At 38.3% G+C, this 21,102-nt stretch overlaps 1 protein-coding gene across 2 annotated transcripts in view; it reads left to right on the top strand.

Annotated features, from left to right (window-relative positions):
- Positions 1 to 21,102, top strand: part of ORC2 (origin recognition complex subunit 2) — a 62,194-nt gene that overhangs the window by 20,020 nt on the left and 21,072 nt on the right. The window contains exons 5-11 of one of the 2 annotated variants that reach the window (XM_023218632.3): positions 849 to 938; positions 9,008 to 9,100; positions 10,481 to 10,512; positions 14,265 to 14,325; positions 16,301 to 16,494; positions 18,204 to 18,302; positions 20,719 to 20,828. In XM_023218632.3, the coding sequence (XP_023074400.1) occupies positions 849 to 938; positions 9,008 to 9,100; positions 10,481 to 10,512; positions 14,265 to 14,325; positions 16,301 to 16,494; positions 18,204 to 18,302; positions 20,719 to 20,828 (679 nt within the window). The remainder of the gene's footprint in view (positions 1 to 848; positions 939 to 9,007; positions 9,101 to 10,480; positions 10,513 to 14,264; positions 14,326 to 16,300; positions 16,495 to 18,203; positions 18,303 to 20,718; positions 20,829 to 21,102) is intronic. The other variant, XM_023218638.3, reaches the window with a different exon arrangement.

The following is a 21,102-nucleotide window of genomic DNA, read 5'->3' as shown; positions in this document are numbered from 1 at the left end:
TAGCAACCCTCAGGCCACATGTTGGAAATTGCTGTGTTGGGGAGTAGGATACTAGAAATGAATGTTCACTGTGTTGTAGGTAGCAGTTGATATTTAAAGAGGAGACTGAAGAATGTCAGTTAAGTCAGCATCTGTTAAGAAAGCTTTTTTTTCTTTTTTTGAGTTGGAGTCTTGCTGTATCACCCAGGCTGGAGTGCAGTGGCACAATCTCTGCTCACTGCAACCTCCGCCTCCTGGGTTCAAGCAGTTCTCCTGCCTCAGCCTCCTGAGTAGCTGGGACTGCAGGTGTGTGCCCCCATGCCCGGCTGATTTTTTTGTATTTTTAGTAGAGACGGGGTTTCACTGTGTTAGCCAGGATGCTCTCGATCTCCTGACCTCGTAGTCACCTGGCTTGGCCTCCCAAAGTGCTGGGATTATAGGTGTGAGCCTCCGCGCCCGGCCAAGAAAGCTTCTACCATAAAACAGCTGTTTAAATCTCAACCTCAACAATTGTACTTTTCATCTTTGCTTCAGAAAATAAATATAACCAATAAAGTCCCTTTAGTCCTCCCTCCCCAGGGGCAACTGTTGTTATGAATTGAATGCATATCCCTCTAATCTGGGGTTTTGCCATGTTTTTGTATTTTTACATAGATGTCTGTGTATCTTTGAATAGCATGTTAAAACCTATAAAAACAGTTCCATAGCCTGTTTTCTTTACAATGTATTTCTAAATATTTTATATATAAATATAGTTAAACCTTTATGCAAGGCTGTGAGGGGTACAAATCTTTAGTTTTTTGTCAAAATTTTTTTTTCTGTTAATTTTGTTCTTTTTTCCTAAATGTATGTTGCATTTTTTCTTTCAGAATCATTGAAAAATGGCTCTGCTGCAGGTGGTGGAAATAAAGTTTATTCTTTTCAGAATAGAAAACACTCTGAAAAGATGGCTAAATTAGGTATGTTGCTTTTCTGATTTCTGTAACTATTATTCATCTTTCCTAAGGTAGATTTAACCACATTCCCCGTGATTATCATACTACTGCATTTCCTATAGGAATGAAGACAGATTCCCTATGGTTTAGGGAATAATGAGACATTCCCTAAAAGAAGGATGTTATATTAAGCACAATTAAGTTCATTTGGTTTTTTACATGCTCAGATGTCTTCTGTTTTCAGCTAGATTATAAGCTTCTTGTAGTATAAGCACAGTCTGTTTTTCTTTAGTTCTCTCCAAAATGTGTAGCTTAGTTTCTTTTTCTTTCTTTCTCTCTTTTTTTTTTTAAAGGTGGAGTCTCACTCTGTTGCCCAAGCTGGAGTGCAGTGGTGCAGTCTCGGCTCACTGCAACCTCCGCCTCCCAGGTTCAAGTGATTCTCCTGCCTCAGCCTCCTGAGTAGCTGAGACTACAGGTGTGTGCCACCACACCTGGCTAATTTTTTTGTATTTTTTTAAAATTATACTTTATGGTCTAGGGTACATGTGCACAACATGCAGGTTTGTTACATATGTGTACATGTGCCATGTTGGTGTGCTGCACCCATTAACTCGGCATTTACATTAGGTATATCTCCTGATGCTTTTGGTCTTTTCACATAATCCATATTTCTTGGAGGCTTTGTTCATTTCTTTTTATTCTTTTTTCTCTAAACTTCTCTTCTCACTTCATTTCATTCATTTGATCTTCAATCACTGATACCCTTTCTTCCAGTTGATCGAGTTGGTTACTGAAGCTTGTGCATTTGTCACGTAGTTCTCGTGTCATGGTTTTCATCTCTATCAGGTCATTTGTGGACTTCTCTGCATTGGTTATTCCATTTATCCATTTGTCATATCTTTTTTCAAGGTTTTTAGTTTCTTTGTGCTGGGTTCATAGTTCCTCAGTTAGCTCTGAGAAGTTTGATCGTCTGAAGCCTTCATCTCTCAACTCGTCAAAGTCATTCTCCGTCCAGCTTTGTTCTGTTGCTGGCAAGTAGCTGCGTTCCTTTGGAGGGGGAGAGGCGCTCTGATTTTTTGAATTTTCAGCTTTTCTGCACTGCTTTTTCCCCATCTTTGTGGTTTTATCTACCTTTGGTCTTTGATGATGGTGACGTACAGATGGGGTTTTGGTGTGGATGTCCTTTCTGTTTGTTAGTTTTCCTTCTAACAGTCAGGACCCTCAGCTGCAGGTCTGTTGGAGTTTGCTTGGGGTCCACTCCAGATCCTGTTTGCCTGGGTATCAGCAGCGGAGGCTGCAGAAGAGTGAACATTGCTAAACAGCAAGTGTTGCTGTCTGATTGTTCCTCTGGATGCTTTGTCTCAGAGGTGTACCCAGCTGTGTGAGGTGTCAGTCTGCCCCTAGTAGGGGGTGTCTCCCAGTTAGGCTACTTGGGGGTCAGGGACCCACTTGAGCAGGCAGTCTGTCCGTTCTCAGATCTCAAACTCCACGCAGGGAGAATCACTACTCTCTTCAAAGCTGTCAGACAGGGACATTTACATCTGCAGAGGTTTCTGCTGCTTTTTGTTTGGCTATGCCCTGAACCCAGAGGTGGAGTGTATAGAGGCAGGCAGGCCTCCTTGAGCTGTGGTGGGCTCCACCGGGTTCCAGCTTCCAGGCCCCTTTGTTTACCTACTTAAGCCTCAGCAATGGCGGGCGCCCCTCCTCAGGCCTCGCTGTCATCTTACAGTTAGATCTCAGACTGCTGCGCTAGCAATGAGGGAGGCTCTGTGGGCATGCGACCCTCGGAGCCAGGCGCAGGATACAATCTCCTGGTGTGCCATTTGCTAAGACCCTTGGTAAAGCGCAGTATTAGGGTGGGAGTGACCTGATTTTCCAGGTGTTATGTGTCACAGTTTCCCTTGGCTAGGGAAAGGAATTCCCTTCCCCCTTGTGCTTCCCGGGTAAGGCGATGCCTCGCCCTGCTTCTGCTCTCACTCATTGGGCTGCACCCACTGTCCTGCACCCACTGTCTGACACACCCCAGTGAGATGAACCCGGTACCTCAGTTGGAAATGCAGAAATCACCCGTCTTCAGTGTCACTCACGCTGGGAGCTGAAGGCTGGAGCTGTTCCTATTCGGCCATCTTGGCACCCAATCCCAATTTTTTTGTATTTTTAGTAGAGAAGGGGTTTTACCATGTTGACCAAGTTGGTCTCAAACTCCCAACCTCAAGTGATCCACCCGCCTCGACCTCCCAAAATACTGGGATTACAGGCATGAGCCACCGTGCCCAGCCATAGCTTAGTCTCTTCACAAACTTTTTTGAAGTAACAAGTGAGAGTCACATAGAGCTATTCTGAATTAATGATTAAATAAGAGTTTTGCTGGACAATCCCAGCACTTTGGGAGGCTGAGGCAGGAAGCAGGCAGATCCCTTGAGGTCAAGAGTTTGAGACCAGCCTGGCCAACATGGTAAAACCCCGTCTCTACTAAAAGTACAAAAAATTAGCCAGGCATGGTGGTGCGTGCCTGTAGTCCCCGCTATCCAGGCAGCTGAGGCAGGAGAATCACTTGAACCTGGGAGGCAGAGCTTGCAGTGAGCCGAGATTGTGCTACTACATGCCAGCCTGGGTGACAGAGCAAGACTCCATCTCAAAAAAAAGACAAAAAAAAAAAAAAAAAAACAGAGTTTTACCCTGTATATGGAAAAATGTTGTTTATATTACAGAAAAATGCTTACATAAAATTATTAGGAATGGTCTTCTAACATTTTTCTTACTTGAGTTACCAACTATACCAATTACACTTCAACTGCTGATTTTCAGAGAACTAAGCTGTAATAAATTACTATAACCTTAAAATTAAACTGTCATTTTAAAATTCAGGCCAGGCATGGTAGCTCACACCTGTAATCACAGCACTTTGGGTGGCCAAGCCAGGAGGATAGCTTGAGGTCATAGTTCAATACCAGCCTGAGCAACATAGCGAAACCCTGTCTCTACAGAAAATTTAAAAATTAGCCAGGCATGGTGGTGCATTCCTGTAATCCCAGCTTCTTGGGAGGCTGAAGCAGGAGGATCACTTGAGCCTAGGGGTTCAAAGTTACAGTGAGCCACGATCACACCACTACACTCCAGCCTGGGTGACAGAGTGAAACCCTGTCTCAAAAAAACAAAAACAAACAAAAAAATCAGATAGCACTGTATTTCGATCTTGTGGTATGAGGGGGTCATCATTTTTGAAAGCAGTAAGGAAGGAAAATAATATATGTGAAAGTACTTTGAAAATTATAAAGGTATATAAATATAAGGTTTGGAAATACCAAAAAGTCAGGAACAAGAGAATAATTATCCACCTGGTAAATCTAATAGTTGAAAAAGAGGGCTTACAATGTATAAGTATAAAACGCCTATGGATATTTCTTCAGTGGTTTGTTTTTATTCAATCACTGTAGCCAATAACACATGTAAACATTCAAGGTCAAGTAAAAATGAAATATGTTAAATGTTGACACTGATGAGGAATATATGAGAAGTAATTATAAAACCTGTATTTCTGAATATAAGTTAATCAGTTGCCAAAATCAGTTTAGTTTTTCTAAAAGGTGTAACATTAAATACATTTCTGATTTTGAACATAACATGGTACATACAATAATTTACATTAATTGATGTGTTTCTTAGTATATATTTATCTACTTCAAGAAATTAAGTTTTTTTGGTTGGGCGCAGTGGCTCACTCCTATAATCCCAGCAGTTTGGGAGGCCGAGGTAGGTGGATCACTTGAGATCAGGAGTTCAAGACCAGCCTGGCCCACATGGTAAAACCCATCTCTACTAAAAATACAAAAATTAGCTGGATGTGGTGGTGCGCACCTGTAATTCTGGCTACCTGGGAGGCTGAGGCAGGAGAATCACTTGAACCCAGAACGTGAAGGTTGTTTAAATCTATAAAAATGACTGAATTCTGTATAGGAGCACTGAGAAACCAGAGAAATGCTGAAGAAAGATAAAATAGACACCAAGACCAAAATGAAACCCTAGGACAATGGTGCAGGACAAAGAAATACCACTGGAAAGAGGAAATTGTGAAATTATTATTGTGAAGTGAAATAGAACTCACAGGAGTAATCAAGTAGTAGTTCTCCATTTGGAGAATCAGCATGCTCATAACTTAAAGATGATAATGTGTTGTATTTGTAAGCGCTGCATAAAACTGGAATATTGTCTTCATTCTGTGCATTTCTGTCATCACAGCTGAAACAAATACACATTTTAAAGTCATGAGAAGATAGTTTTATAGATACTTAGTTTTTATTATTATGACCATGAAATTTCAGGAACACAATTTGACAGACTGATCAGACTTCTAAAATCTTTGTTTAGTTACAACCCATGTTTAGTTACGATGTTCTTTAATGAATTTCATTGACTCATTAAGTATTGTTGCTAATTGTGTTTACATCTAAATATATCAGTAAAATAGAATGCCTTAATATTTAATAAATAACATGATCTGCCAGAAAATCATATGTTATTCTGAGTATAAATGATTATTTTGACCAGGTATAGTGGCTCACGCCTGTAATCCCAACACTTTGAGAGGACAAGGCAAGAGGATTGCTTAAGCCCAGGAGTTTGAGACTAGCCTGCGCAACATAGTGAGAGACCTTATCTCTATAAAAAAAAATTTAAAAAAGAAAAAGATTTTCATATAATTGGGCTAACCAAGATATAGGGCTAGAAATAGACTATAGGTTAGATAGGAAGGCTTTGTAAAATACAGAGAATGTATCTAGGGTAAGAAAATAAATGTAAACAAAAGAGCAAAAGTAGAATTACTAGGTAGAGAAGAAAGTGAGGAGTTCAATCAGGCTGGAGAAATAAATGGGAAAATTAAAAATAGTTTGAGATCCAGCAATCCCACTGTTGGATAGATACCCAAAGGGTATGAAATCAGTATGTCGAAGAGATATCTGCACTCCCATGTTCATTGCAGTATTATTTCACAATACCCAGGATATGGAACCAACCTATGTTCATCAACAGATGAGCAGATAAATATAAACGAGGTAAAAGAAAATAAATATCTTTTTTAAAAAAATAAGAAAATAGATTGGTTAGATAGGACCAGATAACAGACTGATCTAAAGCTATCATTAGAGACCAGTTTATTGTGTAGAATACAATATAGATGAATTATTAGAATAATGAATATAAAGATACAAAATGTATGCCCTATTTTTTTTTTTTTACAAACCTACAAGTAACTGATACCATTTTTTTTTTTAAGGATCTCTCTGTATTGCCCAGGCTGGAATGTGTGGTGTAATCTTGGCTCGCTGCAACTTCCATGTCCTGGGCTCAAGCGATCTTCCTACCTCAGCTTCCCAAGTAGCTTGGACTAAAGTCACACGCCACCACACCTGGCTAATTTTTCTGTTCTTTTGTAGAGACAGGGTTTCTTCATGTTGCCCAGTCTGGTCTCGAACTCCTAGACTCAAGCGATCCACCCACCTCCGTCTCCCGAAGTACTGGGATTATAGGCTTGAGCCACCATGTCCAGGCCTAATTTTGTATTGATAGAGTCAACAGCCATGCCATTACATTTCATTTAATATCATCGAAAACAAATATGACACAGGAGCAAGAAAAGAATGATAAAAACTGTACACATGCATTCAAAGTGTGCATGTAGATGATTAATACAGAGCAAAAGTCAGCCAGCTTTTTCTGTAAAGGGCCAGACAGTAAATATTTTCAGCTCTGTGAGCTAGACAGTCTCTGTTGTGACTACTGAACTTGGCTGTTGTAGCTGAAAAGCAGCCATGAACAATACATATGGATGGTGTGGCTGTGTTCCAATAAAACTGTACTTAAAACAAGTGGAAAGTCTGGGTTTGGCCCATAGACTTATAGCTTGCTGACCCCTGACGTAAAGAAACACTGTAACTTTTTGCCATTCAGAGTCATAACTAAACAAAAAGTTATGTGTTAAATAGTGGTTCACCGCTGGGCGTGATGACTCATGCTTGTAATCTTAACACTTTGAGAGGCCGAGGTGGGAGGAGCACTTGAGGCCAGGAGTTTTAGACCAGCCTGAGCAACATAGGAAGACCCCGTCTCTACAAAAATTTAAAAATTAGATAGGCATGGTGGTGCACCCCTGTGGTCCCAGCTATTTGGGAGTTTGAGGCGGGAGGATGGCTTGGGCCCAGGAGGTCAAGGCTGCAGTGAGCCATGATCACACCACTGCACTCCTGGGTGATAGGTAGTTGTACTAGGCATTGTGCCTGGTGCTTATTAGACATGTTCAGTCATCCAAGAGGTGTTGGAATGTCTGCCTATCTCTGTGTGCTCACAAAAATGACTATCTTGGCCGGGCATGGTGGCTCACACCTGTTATCCTAGCACTTTGTGAGGCCAAGGCAGGCAGATCATGAGGTCAGGAGTTTGAGACTAGCCTGGCCAGCATGGTGAAAACCTGTCTGTACTAAAAATACAAGAAATTAGCTGGGCATGATGGTGCACACCTGTAATCCCAGCTACTTGGGAGGCTGAGGCTGGAGAATTGCTTGAATCTGGGAGGCAGAGGTTGCAGTGAGCTGAGATCGCACCACTGCACTCCAGCCTGGGCAACAGAGAAAGACTCTATCTCAAAAAAAAAAAAAAAAAAAAAAAAGACTATCTTGTTCTTATTCCTCTTCAATTCTTTCTTTTTCTTCTTTTCTCCCTGGCTCCTTGTAGTTTTATAGTTATTTAAAATCAGGTGGAGCATTTTTATGTTTCAGTATAAAACCAGAATGATCTCAGCTAAGTTGCTTTTGTTGCTTCTTTTCATATGAAGTTTTTTCCCTATCCTGTGAATCAGCCTTTAATCCAAAAATGACATAAAGAGAAGAGCAAGGACTGAGCCTTAAGTATGCCTAGAATGTTGAGGAGGCTGAGGACAGTGAAGAAGAGATGGACTAACCACCACCGGTAGCTTGGGAACCAGGATAATGTCATAAGATTCAAATGGAGGAATAATATTAAGGGAGATTTAAAAAAAAACAAAAGCAAAACAACAACAACAAAAAAACCTGGTGAATCATATAGAATGCCAAAGAGATTAAGAAAAAAGAAGCAGCCAATTCATTTGTAGAGATTGTTATGAGTATCTTGGGTCAGTTTCAAGACTGGAGGATAAAAATGGGGGCAGGTTAGAAAGGTTTAGGAGCCAGTAAAATGGCTTTCACTTGTACAAATTTAACTACACCTTCTCGATTTAGAGAAAAAAGAAAAAAAGCAGTTAATTTGGTATGTGCCCTTTTTCTCAGTGAACAGTGTCCCAGTGTGAGAGTTAACTTGGAAAATGTAAATCTATTTCTTTATTTGGGTTCATTTTCCACATGCCTCTCATAGTGTGAGTGTGAGAGCATCATTAAAGATAACAATTATGTTTTTTTATTTTAAATGGCCCCTATTATAAGTGATTTGGTCTTTGGTCTTTAGAAAAAAAAAAAAATGAGAGAAAGAAAATTGTTAAAGTAAAAATAAAATGGCCCCTAAACAAAAGACCACTATTTCATTTATTCTCAGTTGAAGAAATGGCCATCTGTTCAACACTCTATTTTATGCATTATTTATATGTATTATAGAATTTTTGGCTCAAAATAAACTGTTCCACATTTTATGGAAGATTTAAAAGATTTTAAAGTGTAATTTTAACACTGCACAGTTTTCACCTGAGTTTAGATCTCACTTTCTGGCCCTTCTTTCTCACCCCCCATCAAAGATGTGCCTCAACTATATATGGTAAGAAGTGAAAGGAACATAAGTGGTTGATGGAGAGGAGAGCATGGTAATTAGAGAAAGCAGCAAGGTCAAAGTTTTTTTTTTTTTTATTTTTTTTTTTAAGAAATCTGTGGGTAATATGAAGGAAAATTTGAAGATGCTGGGAAGACAGCTAATAAAGGTGAAAGTAGTACTACTCCTAATATGGACAGGATTATTTTTCTGATAAAAGTAGCAAAGGTATTTAAAGAACTTTTGTTAAGCGAAATAAGGTTATTTCGCTCTTTATCTACGGTTGTCCTTTAAAAGGTTTTTATATATTTCTTTGTTTACAGCTTCAGAACTAGCAAAAACACCCAAAAAAAGTGTTTCATTCAGTTTGAAGAATGATCCTGAGATTATGATAAATGTTCCTCAAAGTAGCAAGGGTAAGACATTACATTGGTTCTTTGAAAAGAGTTTTCATAGTTGCTTCAAGATAGAGCATGTTACTTTTTCCCTTGTTTGTGAATTTTTATATATTTTCTTCTTTTCTATTGTGAAAATTCATTCAACAAAATGCAATTAATATTTCAGCTCATGTAGCTTAGTATACTCATGTTTAGCAGTCAATAAGAGGGAAAAATATCTGTGCTAACTGAAGTTGTGCAAATTGACAGGGCTAACCAGAAATAGTCTTTAAGTCCTGTTGTCATTTGCTTGAGTTAGCCAATTATTTATAGAAGATTTGACTATGGGAAGTACTATATGAAATAAGGCGTTTGGAGTTTGGAAGTCTTACAGATTGTGGAGCAGCTATTTTTGAATGATCCCTTCTAACTAGATTAAAAAGTGTACATTGTGTTTCTCTTTATTTATATTTTTCTTTTGGATTTTGAACACTAATGTCACTTGCCGATATTTCTATTTTTTCATTTTTTAGAGATGGAATCTCGCTATGTTGCCCAGGCTGAAGTGCATTGGCTATTCACAGGCACAATTACAGCACACTATTAAAGTCTTGAACTCCTGGGCTCAAGTGATCCTCTAGCCTCAGCCTCTCATGTAACAGGGCCTATAAGCACCATTGTATCTGGCTCTATTGTACTTTTTTTTTTTTTGAGGAGTCTCACTCTGTCACCTAGGCTGGAGTGCAGTGGTGTGATCATGGCTCATTGCAGCCTCTGCCTTCCGGGTTCAAGCAATTCTCCTGCCTCATACTCCCGAGTAGCTGGGATTACAGGCCCCTGCCTCCACACCCAGCTAATTTTTGTATTTTTAGTAGAAATGAGGTTTCACCCTGTAGGTCAGGCTGTTTTCTAACTCCTGACCTCAAGCGATCCTCCTGCCTTGGCCTCCCAAAGTGCTGGGATTACAGGCGTGAGCCACTGCTCCTGGACAGTTGTATCTTTCAATAATCAAAATTTAAAAGGGCTCCATTTTTTTTTGTTAGAATGCTACAGAAATGCAGGAAGTAGCTGTTAATAATGTGAGTGATCATGAAATGAATAGTGATAATCCTCCGGTGGAGAGGGAATTAATTTATAATTCAGTAATAATGTGGTAGCTTCTATGTAGAAGCTGCAGCTTTGCTTTTTTTTTTTTTTTTTTTCAATTTTTAATTTTTTGAATAGACACAGGATCACGCTATGTTGCCCAGGCTGGTTTTGAACTCCTAGCCTCAAGCAATCTTCCTGCCTTGCCTCCCAAAGTGCTGGGATTACAGGTGTGAGCCACCATGCCTGGAAACTTTACTTTTGATGAAACTAGACCACAATGAAAAGTAAAAGTGTCCGTAGTAAGTCATGGCTTTTTGTTTCATTCTTTAGGCCATTCTGCTTCAGACAAGGTTCAGCCGAAGGTAAGTGATTGACTAAAAAGCAAAAGCCTTAGTGTTACAAAGTAAGACATGATGAAAAATCATCAGAAATTCGATGAAAAATTGTCAGAAATTCAATGAAAAAATTGATCTCTTAATTTATATAGTGCTTTGTAATTTACAGATATTTGGCAGTTAAATAACTTATAGATGGAGAATTGGAGGTTCAGAGAGGTGAAGTGACTTGTGTGAGTTCACTTGACTGGAAGGAGAACAGCTAGAAAATGAAGCCAGGCCTCCCAGACCCAACTGTTGTGCTTTTTCTGCTGTGTGTAGCAGCCCTGAAAATTTTGGGGGTTTTGCTTTTATATGTCATGTTCTATTTCAGTTGCAGGAGGAAGGGGGCAGTGTTGTGCAGTTTGATCCCAAGATGCATTAGATCCATTATTCTATCCTTTTATAATTTACATTTAAAAACTTAGGCTGGCTTAGGCAAATCCATTTCAGAGTAATTAAAAGGAATTGACAATTTTTAACTCCTCCTTTGTGGGGTTTTTTCTTTGTTTGTTTTTGAGATGGAGTCTTACTCTGTCGCCCAGGCTGGAGTACAGTGGTGGCGATCTCGGCTCACTGAAACCTCCACCTCCCAGGTTCAAGTGATTCTTATGCGTCAGCCTTCTGAGTAGTTGGGATTACAGGTGCGCACCACCACACCCGGCTAATTTTTGTATTTTTAGTAGAGGCAAGGCTTCACCATGTTGGCCAGGCTGGTCTTGAACTCCTGACCTCAAGTGATCCACCACGCCTGGCCTCCTTTGTGTTTCTGTGGTATAATTTTCTCATTATGCCTTTTCAAGTGGTGAGTGTTCCATGAAAGGGCCATATATGCAAAGCATCCCCCAAATGCCAAAGAAGCCAAGAAACCAAAGGACAAGGCAGACAAGTTTAGTTCGTCAGTAAGGGTATTTTATTAGAGACAGGAGCATGGTCTTGGGCAGCCACAAGACAGGTAGCTCTCTTCACTGTTACTCCCCAGAGCCACGGCTTACATAGCATAAGGAAAGGGTATACATATTCCAGCAAGATAATTAAAGGCAACCCTCTTTAATTGTCAAGACAGCAAGAATGCTATATGCATTGTAGCCAGTAATTTGTGTGATAATATCAAGGTTGACATGTTCTTTCACAGAAGACAGTAAATAAAGTAGGAATCAGGAGGCATTCATGAGTCTGGGGCTAATCAGAAGTTAACATGATGGATTAGCATCCAAGATGGAGTCACTTTTGCCTCCACAGTCAGTATAGAGTACAGGCTGGAGTACAGTGGTGGCGATCTCAGCTCACTGAAACCTCCACCTCCTGGGTTCAAGTGATTCTTATGCGTCATTTAAGGCCATGCTTATGGCCTGTGCAGGAATGTCCTATTTAGACAAGTCTATGTATGGGATTAGACGTGCCAGAATTTCAATTGTCTTTAATAATGCTTTTTTCCTATATTATTTCTTGTGTGTTGTACCACTATAAAAGGAAAAAAAGCTCATTGCCATAAATCCAATCAAGAATTTATTCTTTCTCAAGTTATAGATTATAACCCATTAGTAGATATTGTCAGCTCTCCCAAAAGACCAGGAAAACCTGTTGATGAAACAAAGCTACCTATTACAATAAGAGACAACATCGTTGTGACAGAATCTTAGTGTACTGCCTTAGAAAAGCAAGTTCAAGAGAAAATATGTATAGGGCTTGGGGATCCTGAGCTCAAGTGGCTTAAGGCAGGTTTTTCAAGATGGTAAACTGATTGGTATTGGGCAGAATTGGGGACATGATATTTTAGGATTGGTAGACACAATGAAGATCGTGTCTTAAAGTGTATCTTGATAACTAAACTGTTGATAAGATAAGCTGTTTGCCCTGGGAATAATCTGTTGTCCTGATAGGAGAACAATTTGCCCAAATGAGCAAACTGTCAAGAGAGATTAGTTTGCAGAAATTTTCTATAGCAAGTAGGGAAATTATTTATTAGTCTTGTCTTTTTGAGCAGGAATTTTCTGCAGTGGTTATTTTGACACTGGTGTGAATTCTCAGACTTAAGCTGTGTAGATATATATAAGTTATCTCAATACTCAATCTTGAATCAGTTTAATAGGACATAAACTGCATTTTTAACAAATGAAGTAGAACAGAATTTTAAATTTCCGTTTTATAATTTTTTTGGTTTATATATACATGTACTGGGTCAAGATGATAAAATGTAAAAATTTTTGAGGATCTTGATCAAAAAAGTTTGAGACATACTGTAATTCCATCGGTAAGGGATTAGCTCAGTTATTAGAGTACTATTCTTTTTTTTCTTTTTTTTTTTTTTTCCTGAGGCAGTTTCACTCTGTTGCCCAGGTTGGAGTCCAATGGCATGACCTCGGCTTAACACAACCTCCACCTCCCAGGTTCAAGCAGCTGTCCTGCCTCAGCCTCCCAAGTAGCCGGGATTACAGGTATGCACCAGCATGCCCGGCTAATTTTGTACTTTTAGTAGAGACGGGATTTCTCCATGTTGGTCAGGCTGGTCTCGAACTCCCGACCTTAGGTGATCTGCCTGCCTCTGCCTCCCAAAGTGCTGGGTTGAGCCACTGCGCCTGGCCTAGAGTACTATTCTTAATATCCCAAATCAGATTTTAATGACACCAACAATCTATCACAAGACAATAAACTTAAATTTTTTTTGTCATATTTTCATGTTGACAAAATCACAGGGTACCTTAACTTTTTTATCAGTACTGTTAGAAATTTACATGTATATAACAGTGCATATTTTAATGTGCTAACAACTTATGGTATTAAAGTATTCTATAAAAAATTCTTTGTACTTCTATAAAAAGTTACAATTTTTTAATTGTAACAGAAATTTTTTTATTTCTGTTAAATTAAAAATTACAATTTTTTAATTTCTTACAGAAAGTAAGAAAGTATAAATCTCTATTTCTCTCCTTAAAGAATGTAATACTTTAACACCAGTGAATTTCTAGCACATTAAAAGGCCCATTGCCATATACATAGGAGTGCCCATTCCCTTTCATACTTACGATTGCTACATAATACTATCTTTTAAAAAAATACTCTATTGGGCTGGGCACGGTGGCTCACGCCCATAATCCCAGTACTTTGGGAGGCTAATGTGGGCAGTTCACTTGAGTTCAGGAGTTTTGAGACCAGCCTGGCCAATATGGTGAAACCCTGTCTCTGCTAAAAATACAAAAATTAGCTGGGTGTGGTGGCACACGCCTATAATCACAGCTACTTGGGAGTCTGAGGCAGAAGAATGGTTTGAACCCGGGAGGCAGAGGTTGCAGTGAGGTGGAGTGAGCCGAAATCACGCCACTACACTCCAGCTTGGGTGATACAGCAAGACTCTGTCTCAGAAAAAAAAAAATATGTGTGTGTGTGTGTGTGTGTGTGTGTGTGTATGTTCTACTAATCTGATAGGTGGAAGTAGTTCAAAAGGCTGATATACTCATATTTTTTCTGTACATAATAGAAGTATATACATACTTTAAAAATGATACAGAATTCAATTTCTAGAACCACTCTAGTAATCCTTTGGAATTTGTTTCTTTTGTTATACCCTTGTTTTGTTCCAAATAATTCATTTGTCATTATCTTCTAGTTCTAGGAAGTAAGCTCATCTAGCTCTAATGCAGTCTATTGAAAGCAAAATATTTTTGTTTTCTAGCCTCTTTCACTCAGATCAGTCATTAACTTCCATGTTGTTATTTAATGCTTTTCCTGTTTTTAAACAGAACAATGACAAAAGTGAATTTCTGTCAACAGCACCTCGTAGTCTAAGAAAAAGATTAATAGGTACGTATTTCTTTTTACATGACATTTTTATAAAAAGCAACATCTAAACAACAGGCAATGATGGTTAAGTATATAGGTTCTAGACTTAGACTGCTTGGTGTTTTGAATCCTTGGCTTTTAGCTGCAACGCTTAGCACCATGTCTTTCACATTGTGGTCAGTGTATATTGAAGTCAGCTAAAAGGTCTTTCCAAAGAAATAACATGCCTTTTAAGATAGTTTTGAGACAGTTTGGAAATTATTCTATTGATTTATTTGGAAATTTTATAATGAAATAATATTAAATATTCGTAGTTGTACTGAATACTAAACAAAATCAAGTAAACAGACATGGCTCCTGCCTTCTAGGAAATTAAAAATCGTTTCAGATTTTTGAATATTTAACTTTGGGGCAAATGACTGGACCTTTATATATCAGGAAAATGTCAACACCTTTCATAATGTTGACCCTTGACAAGAGTAGTATTAGTCAACATTGTTAAATTCAGCCTAACATCAGGGCTTCATACTTCATAGTCCTTTCTTTTCAAGGTACGGATTTCATAGAATTGTTAAAACTGTATTTTTAATCACCATAAAATTGGTAATGCTAAATGATTTGGTATATTAAAGCAGTAAAAGGTCTGTATAGTTGTGATTGTTATTTCATGTCAGCTATATCCCATGTCTTGTGTTTTCTCCTTATCCCAAAGATGGGTTGTTTTTTAGAGAGACGGTGAACTTCCCTCTTCCTTCTTAATCACCACAAAACATGTATACCTACATGGAGGAAGCATACATGTAAAGAAGGTAGAGACACTTTCTGGTACCTGCCACCACTTCTAAGCTGTGCATATACCATGAGCAGCAGTCAATGCACATCTGAATCTGCTAAGCTATATGTGCTTACAAAATCAAGCCTTTTTTTTGTTTTTTTAATATTTACGTTTGTTACATGCTGACTTGGGATAATCCTCTGCAGTATAAAGTTTTTTCACTCATATTTTGTAAGTTAGCTTTTAAAAACAGTTTTATGCCTGTTGATTGTGAAACTGGCTTTATTCTTATTTAATAAGTGTAAAATTAGCTATATTTTTTCTGGGGAGTTGTACGGGTGGGGTTGTGGTTTGTCTAAAAAGATGATTCTTGAATCAACTTTGGGATGGTGTATGTGTATGTATTAGTAATAATTATAATAAGTACCATTTATTGAGTGCTGTATTAGTTAGAATGACATTGTCAATAGGCAGCAACAGAAAATTCTATAATGGTAGTTTAAGCCATAGACATTTAGATATCTCACATCAGAACAAATATGGAGATGCAAGTTCCATGGTTGATGTGACTCAACAGTGTCATTAAGGACCCAGATTGTTCCTATCTTTTTACTCTGCCACCAGCATTTTTCATCTTTAGGTTTGATACTTCATGTTGCAAAATGGCTTTCATAGCTTTAAACGATGGGTATAAATAGGGGTTTTTCTTACATAATTGATGAAAATCTTTCCCAGAACTGCCAGCTATTTTCCCTCAATTCATTGGTCTGGGGTCACATAGTCAACCATAGTTGGAGCAGAGGCTGGGAAAGCAGGTACCTAGAAGAAAAAGGCAGTTACCATGAATCATCCCCTAGGATGGGGCACATTGCCATATTTTGCAAAATTGGAGCTCTGTTAGCAAGAAGGAGGGAAGGAGAACGGTGTTAGGTATGATTAACAATTTCTGTCACAGTTCCTGAGTGTCAGGCATTATTAGTGGCTTTATATACATTTCAGTGTAATCTTCCTAATGATTTATTAAACTATGTACTATTAATTTGATAAATAAACTGGTACTGAGAGAATTTATTAATTAGCTCTGGTGAAATCATGAGCAGGTAATGACAAAACCAGAATTCAGACTCTTACTTCAGAGCCCCCACTCTTTCCTTTACGTCACCACAATGCCTCTCTTGTCAAACCATGAAATTGTCCAAATTGCTATTTTTCCCCCCACAGTTCCAAGGTCTCATTCTGACAGTGAAAGCGAATATTCTGCTTCCAACTCAGAGGATGATGAAGGAGTTTCACAGGAACATGAAGAGGACACTAATGCAGTCATATTCAGCCAAAAGATTCCAGCTCAGAATAGAGTAGTTTCAGCTCCTGTTTGCAAAGAAACACCTTCTAAGAGAATGAAAAGAGATAAAACAGTAAGTAAAGAGAGAGACTTTAACCTTAAAGAAAAATTGTGTAATATCTCAAAGATAGGCTACCCGAAGAGATACACATCTCTCAAAATAATATTTTTTCATCACTTTTCTATATTTTCTCAGCCTTCCAAATAAATTCCCACATATATCAGTTTCTACTTCTTGACTTTCTGTTCTGGCCTGTCTACATATTCATGAATTAATACCATAGTATATGCTAAATAGTACATCTTAAAAGTGACATCTCAATTCCGTTCTATAAAAATGAACTTTTTAGGCCAGACACGGTGGCTCATGCCTGTAATCCCAGCGCTTTGCGAGGCCAAGGCGGGTGGATCACCTGAGGTCAGGAGTTCGAGACCAGCCTGGCCAACATGGTGAAACCCCATCTCTACTAAAAACACAAAAATTAGCCAGGTGTGGTGTTGTGTGCCTGTAATCCCAGCTACCTGGGAGGCTGAGGCAGGAGAATTGCTGGAACCCAGGAGGCGGAGACTGCAGTGAGCCGAGATCATGCCATTGCACTCTAGTCCAGGCAACAAGAGTGAAACTCTGTCTCAAAAATAAATAAATAAATAATTTTTAAAATATGCTGTAGGATTAGAATGAAAAATAACAAAAAGAAAAAACTGAACTTTTAAGTAAATATTGTTTGGACAGTTGGAGGCATGAGTTCTCAGTGTATCTTGTTTTTGTACCATTGTTGATGTATTTAAGTCAGTGTAATGAATGATGTGGCTAGGGACCCATGCTGAGTCATTTGGAAGAATACTGCTGGCACCCTGGTTTTAGAAAAGGCTAATTATCCTGGTGCTGTGACTAAAGGTTCAGAGCAATTGAGGAGCCTACTGCTTAAATAGCTTTCTGTCCCTTCCTTACCACCCTAGAGTTTAGTCCTGCCCAAAATAAGAACAAATAGTGTGAGAAGAAAATTCCACTTGACTGGAATAGTAGGCAAGTTTTTTGGTTTGTTTGTGGTTCTTTCTTTTCTTTTATTACCTTGCAGTCGATTTCCTCCTCATTTTCACAGTACTTCAGCTATACTAATATTAAAGAATTTGCTAAGACTATTTGAGGCCAGGCATTATGCCTGTTATCCCAGCACTTGGGGAGAGCAAGGTGGGAGGATTGCTTGAGGCCAGGAGTTTGAAACCAGCCTGGATAACGTAAGACCCTGTCTCTGCAAAAAAAAAAAAAAAATTTTAAAAATTAGTCAGGTGTAGTGGTGCATGCCTGCCTTCCCATCTACTTGGAAGGCTGAGGTGGGAGGATCCCTTGTGCCCAGGAGGTTGGGGGTACAGTGAGCTGTATTTGCACTGCTACACTCCAGCCTGGGTGACAGAGTGAGACCCTTCCTCAATAAAGAAAGGAAAAAAAAAAAAGATTTACTTGAGGAGAAACAAAGATCTTGATATGTAAAATCATCTCTCTTTTTTTAGTCTAAATGGAAATTACATATTGTAACTTAGGAATCATTTTTAGGAACAGACTACTACTTCACCTAGTCATTTCTTTAACTTATATGATCCTAGTAATTACTCTGTTTTATTACTGAAATTAAATATGCTTGGCCTTAACTGGTACTGTTGCTTTAAAAAGACTACCAAGTAAAGAAATTCACATGTCCTATTTTACATTAATATTACTGTCGAATTTTGATAAAAGACAGATATCTGAAGCTACTAAGGACTGACTATGTTCACTTTCAGAGTGACTTAGTAGAAGAGTATTTTGAAGCTCACAGCAGTTCAAAAGTTTTAACCTCAGATAGAACGCTGCAGAAGCTAAGGAGAGCTCAACTGGATCAGGTATGTTGCAAGGAATGTTACTTCTAAATTTTTTTTTACTCTGTCCTGAAAAATATGCTACATAAGCAACAGATTTGAAAAGTATACACAAGTAGAATTATTGTCCTGATCAAATGAAATACAAGTTAATGTGATTATTACTTCTTTTATTATACAAATAGTAAATAGGCTGGGCACATGTGGCTCACACCTGTAATCTCAGCACCTTGGGAGGCCAAGGGAGGAGGATTACGTGAACACAGGAGTTCGAGACCAGCCTGGGCAACATAGGGAGACCTCGTTGTTACTAAAACCTAAAAAAAAAATACATAATTTACTGGATTAGACTGTAATTATGCATTTTCCCCCTCTTATTTGTTTATTATTTCTTCAGGATCTGTGATAATCATCAGGGTCATAGTCCTTGATATCCATTTACCATTAATCTCTGTCATTCATTTAACCTATATGTATTTACTAAACCTCACACTGTTCATAAAACAGCGACTGCAACCTGACTTTCTCTCAGTTACAAACTTTGCAAAAAGTAGAGGATATTCTACTTGAGGATGTTATGGAAAACCTGCCCAGTGTGGTAACAAGATTACCATGTACTATGGTTCCAGTAGCTCATTTTACAGAAAAAAAAAACAAAAAACAACAACAAAAAAACCATACAGTTATACTTGCTGGGATTTTACTTCTCTAAGAGAGGAGACAGAACTATCTGAGTGAGAAAATCTTTGCCAGTAGTAATTTCAATTGATAATCTAAGTCCTGGCTCATTGGTATTGAGACTCGGATCAGAGAATATAAGCAACGTAGGAGAAGAAGGACACATGAGTCTAGGACTTCATCATACTTACAGGCAAAAAGATCTCTAGGGGGATGAAAGAAATACTTGTCAGTGAGGGAGAGGAAAGCCTTTCATTGATCATAAACACAGCATAGCTAATCAATACAGTCTTCAGTAGCATGTGACAATAAGCATTTATTTTTCATGTCTGCAAGTCAGTCAGAGGTTGGCTGATCTAGGATTTGCTCCATGTTTCTCTTCCTCATTGGACCAGCAAGCTAGCTGAGGCATGTTATCCTCATGACAACGGCAGAGGCATAAGAGAAAAAGTGGGAAAACACAGTCTGTTAAAGCCCAGGCTCAAAACTAGATTGCCAGTTCTGCCTCATTCTAGTACAGCTGGATATTGGGGTCGAAAGTGCAGCTTTGCATGAATATTAATTAAAGTTTGAAATGAGGCTGGGCACGGAGGCTCACGCCTGTAATACCAGCACTTTGGGAGGCCAAGGCGGGAGGATCACGAGGTCAGGAGTTTGAGACCAGCCTGCCCAACATGGCGAAACCCCATCTCTACTAAAACTACAAAAATTAGCCAGGCATGGTGGCATGTACCTGTAATCCCAGCTACTCAGGAGGCTGAGGCAGGAGAATCGCTTGAACCTGGGAGGTGGAGGTTGCAGTGAGCAACCTCCTGAAATGCCACTGCACTCCAGGCTGGGTGACAGAGCAAGACTCTGTCTTAAAAAAAAAAGGTTTGAAATGAAAGTACATACATGAGATAACATTCTAGAGTTCACACTCAAGTGTGAATATGATCAGATAATCCAGTGTAAATGACTGCTGGAAAAGATACTAGTGCTTTCTCTACTTTTTCAGGGCTCCGAACTCAGAAGAGATAAGAGAGTTTTTTTTTTTTTTTTTTAGTAACCTAGTTAACAATTTTACTTAAAGGTAGTCCTGTTTTGCTTTAACTGTGACTAAATAAACACTGTACAAGCCAGAGTACCTGAAATATTTATCGCAACTCTAATCTTCAGTATTTAAAGAATATTTTACTTGAAAGGTGGTGGAATCATGAAAACATGGTAGTGCCAGGGTGAAGACCCATGTGTAGCTTTTTGCTGGAGTTTTTATTTCAAAAAATGATCTCTGATTCATCAGCATGACTTTCCAAGTTTGGGGTACAGGGCAATGCACTTTCCTCAGTTTATTTATGTTATTGTTTTTAAAAATTTGCAATACATATCAAAGATAAAGGATTTGTTAGAAACAGCTTTTGGAAGAGGAGCAGTGATACAGATTTATTTTACTAATGATAATGGTAAGTAAATTATAAAGAACCTTTAATGTTTTCTGAGAATTAATAAAACCTTATTGTTGGAGTTTATAATCATTTAAATGGTTCTGGACAAAACTTACCAAATTCTTTGCTGTTATTACTAAAAAGAATGTTAACAGTTTTAAGAAAACAAATTATTTTTTAAGAATTGTGTTTATCAGTTGATACACTCATTGCCAAACCAGATTAAAGTAATATTCCAATTGGCTTCTTCTAAGCTCAACTTCTAAGGAAATTGTTTGGATTGATCTGCTATCTGTGGTTTGAGAATGACTTTTTTCCCCTCCTCCTTTTTTTTAAAGCAAACTTTGCGTAACTTATTGAGCAAGGTTTCCCCTTCCTTTTCTGCCGAACTTAAACAACTAAATCAACAGTATGAAAAATTATTTCATAAATGGATGCTGCAATTACAGTAAGTATTATCATTACAAACCCTTGTAAAATAAAGAATACATATTTACATGAATATGTTAAAGTAAGTTAACATTTTTCTTTTTACAATGAGTTTGATATATTTAGTCATATATAAAAATAAATGTAAAAATAGACATTATGACTCATATAGAAATGTCACTTTATTGTATGACTCTTCCCAGAAATTCTACAGTTTTTAAGAAATTTGTGTTTATCAGACTTGACAGCCATTGATAAGATAAATAGCATTTCTTAGAATTATGTTACTGGTT

The sequence above is a fragment of the Piliocolobus tephrosceles genome, chromosome 11 (assembly GCF_002776525.5).
Source record: "Piliocolobus tephrosceles isolate RC106 chromosome 11, ASM277652v3, whole genome shotgun sequence".
NCBI lineage: Eukaryota > Metazoa > Chordata > Mammalia > Primates > Cercopithecidae > Piliocolobus > Piliocolobus tephrosceles.
The sequence above is the reverse complement of the archived record's forward strand: the minus strand, read 5'-3'. Positions and strand labels throughout refer to the sequence as shown.